The sequence below is a fragment of the Dryobates pubescens genome, unplaced genomic scaffold (assembly GCF_014839835.1).
Source record: "Dryobates pubescens isolate bDryPub1 unplaced genomic scaffold, bDryPub1.pri scaffold_79_arrow_ctg1, whole genome shotgun sequence".
NCBI lineage: Eukaryota > Metazoa > Chordata > Aves > Piciformes > Picidae > Dryobates > Dryobates pubescens.
Genome location: NW_026530798.1, coordinates 36,389 through 43,438, shown reverse-complemented (window position 1 = coordinate 43,438; position 7,050 = coordinate 36,389). Strand labels below are relative to the sequence as shown.

Here is a 7,050-nt window from a genome sequence, read left to right as displayed (position 1 = left end):
ATTATTGATTCCTTCATCTGCAGTGTTCCACTTCCCTGGAGAACTCGTAAGGTCCTCCTTGCATGGGTACCTGGCCCTCACACTTAGCAGGAGTCATCTCCAGAGGATGCATATGCCTGTCTCCTTTGCAATGCCTTTCTCAATGCCTCTGTTTCTAGCAATGGGTCCCAATTGTTGGGCCTCTTTCCCTTCCAGCAGTTGGCTGTCAGCCCCATTATCCCAGCACCGGAGCAGCCAAGCAGCAATTCACTCTCCTGGCTGGCGACTATGATCCTTGCCTATGTCTCTCGGTTCTGCTGAGGTTAAGGACCGAGTAGTCTCTGCTTCTTGTTTAATCTCACTCACTTCCTCTGATTTCCAACTTGATGGACTAGCCTCTTAATCATAATCTTCCTCATCTCTTATCAGTTGATGAGAGGGACCTGTTGACCTCCTTGTCCACTGCTTCTTTTTTACGACTGGGACAATCTCTCTGGTTGCTGTTTGGGTCCCCATCTCCACCATGGTGTCCTCAGGTAGTGTTTGGGTGCCTGCCTCAGCCATAGTCCCCATAGAGTATTGAACTGTGGCTCGGTAAGCACAGGCCAGGCCCCAGTAGAGTGCAAGAAGTTGTTGGTTCTCACTGGGATAAGCAAAGCACCCTTCCATCAGATGGTGAGTCAGTTTAGTAGGATCCCTTGCCTCTTCTGGGGTAAAATCCCAGGCTATGGAAGGTGATAATGCTCCTAGGAATCTGCCCAAGTCCTTCCACACACCCTGCCACCCAGGGACTGACCACTTCAAGGCACATTTCAATATATCCCCACCCAAGGGCTGTCTCCTTTCATGCCATGATGGAAACAAACTCCACAGAACCTGCAACATGCCAGTGATGTTGCTTAGCAGTCCTAGAGAGCTCACGTAAGGATGGATCAAAATCTTGGGGGCCTGCATAATAAGATTCTCTACATTCATTTCAGGTGGGGAGAAAGAAATGATAACCTGTCCAGCATAGCTCCCACAGAGCAGCAGCCCTACAAGCAGGGGAAGAAACACACAGCCATTATCTGCCTTGGCAGGTTCCTAAGCAAATAAAGTATTTCCTAAACAAAGCAAAAGTTATCAAGAAGCCACATGGCCAGCACAGGAGCTTGGATCTTAAGCAAGCTTATAGAAAATACTGCAGAAATTACAGCTAGGTTATATTTTGTTTCCCTTCTCCCCCTGTTCACTTAAGAGGGGGAGTGATAGAGTGGCTTTTCCAGCCAAAGCCATGAATGAGTTCCCCGAGCTTTTGAGAACAGCTTTTAACTGAAGCCACCGCTCGCCCTCTCGGGTTTTGGGAGCTATTGCTCGCCCACCCACCACGGCTAGCCCTCCCCACTGTGAGACAGGCTTGAACGTGTCCTGAGACACTTGAACGTGTCCAGAGAAGGGCAACAAGTCTGGGGAGAGGCCTTGGGCACAAGCCCTGTGAGGAGAGGCTGAGGGAGCTGGGATTGTTTAGCCTGGGGAAGAGGAGGCTCAGGGGAAACCTCATTGCTCTCTACAACTACCTGAAGGGAGGTTGTAGCCAGGTGGGGGTTGGTCTCTTCTCTCTAGCAACCAGCACCAGAACAAGAGGACACAGTCTCAAGCTGCACCAGGGGAAGTTTAGGCTCAAGGTGAGGAGAAAGTTCTTCACTTAGAGAGTCATTCACCATTGGAATGTGCTGCCCAGGGAGGTGGTGGAGTCACTGTCCCTGGAGGGGTTCAGACATGGCACTTGGTGCTATGTTTTAGTCATGAGGTCTGTGGTGACAGGTTGGACTTGATGATCTTTGAAGTCTCTTCCAACCTTGGTGATACTGTGATCATAAAGTGCCAGGATCCTCTCTCTCCATCTCTGGCCATGCTGCTTTGGATGCAGCCCAGACTGCCCTTGGCTTTCTGTGCTGCAAGCTCACACTGCCTGCTCCTGGCCATCTTCTCCCCCACCAGCACCCCCAAGTCCTTTTCCTCAGGGCTGCTTTCTATCACCTCCTCCCCCAGACTGTGTTGATAGTGAGGATTGTTCCAGCCCAGCACTGCTCTTGCTCTTGTAGAACCTCATGAGGGTCACCTGGGCACCACCTCTCCAGCTTGTCCAGCTCCCTCTGGATGCTATCCTGTCCCTCTGGCATATCAGCAGCACCACTCAGCTTGGTGCCATCAGCACACTTGCTGATGGTGTCTCCATCCCTCTGTCTATAGCACTGATGGGAGCAGGATGGGAGGAGTGGAATCAGTTTTTCCAGGGACAAGGCCTAGGCTATGCTTGGAGATGTTAATGAGACTCAGAGAATGAGACTCCACCACCCATCTGGACAGCCTGTTCCAGTGCTCTGTCACCCTCACAGTGAAGAAGTTCCTCCTCATGTTGAGGTGGAACCTCCTGTGCTGGAGTTTATAGCCATTGCCCCTTGTCCTGTCCCAGGGTGCGACTGAGCAGAGCCTGTCCCTGTCCCTTCCTTCCTGACCACCAGCCCTCAGATATTTATAAACATTTATTAAACCTCCTCTCAGTCTTCTCCTCTCCAGACCAAACAGCCCCAGGGCTCTCAGCCTCTCCTCACCTTCATCACACTTGTAGCCCTCCCTTGGACTCTCTCCAGCAGACCCCTGTCCCTCTTGAGCTGGGGAGCCCAGAACTGGATGCAATATATCAGGTGGGGCCTCACCAAGGCAGAGTAGAGGGGGAGAAGAACCTCCCTGGATGTGCTGGACACACTCCTCCTAATGCACCCCAGGATCCCATTGGCCTTCTTGGCCACCAGGGCACATTGCTGTCCCATGCAGAACTTGCTGCCCACCAGCACTCCCAGGTCCTTCTCCACAGAGCTGCTCTCCAGCAGATCACCTCCCAGCCTGTACTGCTGCAGTTTATTCTTCCTGCCCAGGAACAGGACTCTGCTCTCATCCTTGTTGAACCTCATTAGGTTCCTCTCTGCCCAGCTCTCAGTCTGTCCAAGTCTGTGAATGGTTGCACAGCCTTCAGGTGTCTGAGCCAAGCCTCCCAGTTTGGTATTGTCAACAAATTTGCTGAGCAGACTCTGTGCCCTCATCAATGCCATTGACGAAGATGTGAACAGGACAGGACCCAGCACTGATCCCTGAGGGACTCCACTGGTTACAGCTCTCCAGCTGGACCTGGCACCTTTGACCACCACTCTTAGGACTCTATTTTGTATCCAGTTCCTGATCCATCTCACTCTCTGTTCTTCCATCCCACACTTCCTGAGCTTACTGGCAAGGATGTTATGGGAGACAGTGTCAAAAGCATTACTAAGGTCAAGGAAGACTACATCCAGTGTCAGGGCTCTACCAGACATCATGAACTCCTTTTGCACCTCAGGATGTTCATACAGTATTTCCCTACCACTTACACAAGCTCTGCACTGCAGCAGGCAGAGTGTCCCTCGCCTCCTGCTGCCCCTGCCAGAGGCTGGGAAGCTCCTCACACTTCCAGTGCCTTGGCACCCCCCAGCAACAGCTGATGGTGTTTGTGCTCACTCAGGTTCCTCTCACCCCACACACCATGGCCATGCTTGTATCTCATCTGTGCAATGCCAGCAGGCACTGCTGACCTCCTGATCCTGTGACCTGCAACTGGGGGACAAAAAACTTCTCAAGTTGTGGTGAGAGACCAGTGGTGGAAATGGTGGTGGTGAGTGGCTCATCCAGGATGACTGCTCTGGGACAGCTTCCTGTGACCGTTTGAGGCTGTACCTTTAAGGAAGGGGCACACTGGCTAAATGTTTATAAAATATTTTGGTATTCTAAACAAATTTCATTAGTATTCTAAACAAATTTCATTGGTAGGATTGTGGGAGGTGAGATTGTTAGACCCAGGGGAGCTGGGACTTTCTCTCAGTTTCTCTTCCTTCGCTGTTCCTTTCGGCTGGATCTGCTTCTGGGCTTCTGGCCAACTAAGATAAGATACTAACTCCTATGTCAGGCCTCTCTTTCTTTCTTGCCCTGTTAACCATCCTCATCTCTTTTCTACCTCTTTTGGGGGAGAAGGGAGGTAGGGGGGTGAAGGGGGCACAGGGGGAAGCCCCCTCTGTGGGAGGTCTGGTTTCTGGTTGAGTTAATTTGCTGTATATTCCTGTATATATTGTAAAATACCTGTATTTGTTGTGTTACCTTGTAAAATATACTCTCATTTCTCCAACTGGGTTTAGCCACGGCTTCTTTCTCAGTGGGGGAGGGAAAGCAGAGCCTTTCCTCTCAACCCAACACACTTCCCCAGAGTGTGCAGTAAACAGAGACACAGATCAGAGCCTGCTCTGCTGCTCCTTCAGGCCTCTTGCAAGAGGCCTGTCTGTGTCAGCACACTGCTGTGTGCCCCAGCCCTGCACAATCCCACTTTGTCTGTTCCCTGCTGTTTGCATCCACGGGACGCTTTCTTGGGCCTGCTCTTGAGAGAAACTTTGGGTGAAGACCTAAGCCTTCAGACTCTGCCCTGAGCAGATCATCTGTCTTTGGGGAACTTCTCTTGGGGGCCAGCTTAGTCAGAATAGTTCCCATGGCCTGTCCCTGCCTGTGCTCCCAGGACTGGCATGCAGCAGAACAATGACCAAGCTGCCACAGCACTCAGGCCTTGCACTGACCCAGGAGAGGCTGGAAGTGGAAAGACAACAGCCCTGGAAGTCCAGGTGCTGGTGCTCCCTGGCAGAGCTGCTGTGCTGGGACTCTTTGCCCCTCTGCCTCTGCACACAGGACCTGTCCCTGAAGCTCCAGAGGAGGCTTGGAGGAAGGTACTCAGGAAACAAAACTGTTACTAAGAGTCTCTTTCTTTATTTCCCTCCCCAAAATCTGCAGACGATCTGACCCTGCACCTCTGGAGAAGTCCTGGAGGAAGGATCTCAGGAAGGGAAATGTTAATGCAAGTTTCTTTATTTTTTCAACCAAAGAAAGAGCAGAGGTCCTGCTGCACAAACTCTTGGTCATCAAAGCAGAGAATGTTAACACAAAAAAGGGATGAGTTTTGTGAAGAGTAAAACACCACCACCACCAAGTACAGAAGCCAGGCTGGGCCTGCACTGAGTGACATCAGAACTGCTCTGCAGGAGAAGACAAAGAGTTTATTGCTTCTGAAAGCATCCAGTGATCATTTGTCTCAGGGCATCCTTGAGCTCCTGGTTCCTCAGGCTGTAGATGAGAGGGTTCACTGCTGGAGGCACCACTGAGTACAGAACTGACACCACCAGGTCCAGGGATGGGGAGGAGATGGAGGAGGGTTTCAGGTAGGCAAAGATGGCAGTGGTGATAAACAGGGAGACCACAGCCAGGTGAGGGAGGCAGGTGGCAAAGGCTTTGTGGCGTCCCTGCTGAGAGGGGATCCTCAGCACTGCCCTGAAGATCTGCACATAGGACACCACAATGAACACAAAACACACAAAGAATAAACAGGCACTGGCCACAATAAGCCAGATTTCCCTGAGGTAGGATGTGGAGCAGGAGAGCTTGAGGATCTGGGGCACTTCACAGAAGAACTGCTCCAGAGCATTGCCCTGGCAGAGGGGCAGGGAAAATGTATTGGCTGTGTGCAGCAGTCCATAGAGAAAGCCACAGGTCCAGATAGCTGCTGCCAGGTGGAGACAAACTCTGCTGCCCAGGAGGGTCTCATAGTGCAGGGGTCTGCAGATGGCAACGTAGCGATCGTAGGACATGGTGGTGAGGAGAGAAAACTCTGCTGAAATGAAAAATAGGAAAAAAAGTATTTGTGCAGCACATCCTGCATAGGAGATGTCACTGGTGTCCCTCAGGGAGTTGGACATGGACTTGGGAACGGTGGTAGATATGCAGCCCAGATCAAGCAGGGCGAGGTTGAGGAGGAAGAAGTACATGGGGGTGTGGAGGTGGTGGTCCCAGGCTATGGTGGTGATGATGAGGCCATTGCCCAGCAGGGCAGCCAGGTAGATGGCCAGGAAGAGGCAGAAGTGCAGGAGCTGCAGCTGCTCTGTGCCTGTGAATGGCAGAAGGAGGAAATACGCGATGGAGCTGCTGTTGGCCATCTGCTGCCTGTGGCCATGGAGACCTGTCCAAGGACAAAAAAGGCAGTGACAACTTAGGGCACACTTCTCTCAGCCTCATTGCAACCTCCCTCCCTGAGCTGCATGAGGAATGGATCAGCTCAGTCCCATCACTACCAAACGCTGTCAGAGTTAATCACAGCTTCAAATGCAGCAGGGACTCAGAATTGCCAGGAAGATTCCTCTGGTGTCAGAACACAAAGTGACAAACAGCCCAAATCCAGAGAACAAGAGTCCCATTGTGGTGGGTTGAAATTTCCCCAGACCAGAGCAGCTCAGTTAGAAGCAAATGAAGCTGTATTTACAAGCAAGAGCTACACTCTAAAATGGAATGCAATGAACAGGTACAGAACATCCAGGAGTGATAATATTAGACAGGTGTTTAAAATTAGCAAATGACATGAAACCCCTCTGGCCAGAGACCAGGGAAGCTGCTCCACTGCCCCTAACCCCTGCCCCAAGTTCCAAGACAGAAAGGAGGAATGGAGAGAGAAAAAAAAGCAGTGGGTTAGACTTAGCCAAGGGCAGCCAAAGCAGGTGATCTCTCCCCAGCAAAGCAAAACAGCTGAGATCAGAAGAGAAGAGAGAGAATTGTTATGGTACAGCTCCTCTGATTCCAGATATTTATCCAATGAATTTGTTTAGAATAATCTTTCCTTTTCCTTTTCACACCCAAGAGTGATCTATTTATTTTGTTTCTACTTTTCTGCTCAAAATCTCTAACTAAATTTTAAAGGCACAGCCTAAAACCACCACAGCCATGGAGAGGTGGAGAACCAGGGAGCAGGCCTGCAGTGCTGCAGAGTGAGTGAAGGGAAGAGGGAAAGGCAGAGGGGCTGGGGGTGAAGCCTTCTTCTTACCCAGCTCTGCTCACTGCTGCTGGCAGGATGGAACTGAAGGGGGTTGGTCATCCTTCTGTGTGCATACTCCAGGAGCCTTCAGCTGAGCATCAGCTGCCAAGATGGAGATGCCTCCAGGAGCTACAGCTGCAGTGTCCTGCACCCACAGCCTCACT

The 7,050-nt window shown here is 51.2% G+C and overlaps 1 protein-coding gene across 1 annotated transcript; it reads right to left on the bottom strand.

The window, feature by feature from the left end:
- Positions 1 to 5,084: 5,084 nt before the first annotated feature.
- On the bottom strand, positions 5,085 to 6,017 carry LOC128899841 (olfactory receptor 14J1-like). The gene has a single exon (XM_054179551.1). It carries the CDS (start codon positions 6,015 to 6,017, stop codon positions 5,085 to 5,087), a length of 933 nt encoding a protein of 310 aa, XP_054035526.1.
- Positions 6,018 to 7,050: the final 1,033 nt, after the last annotated feature.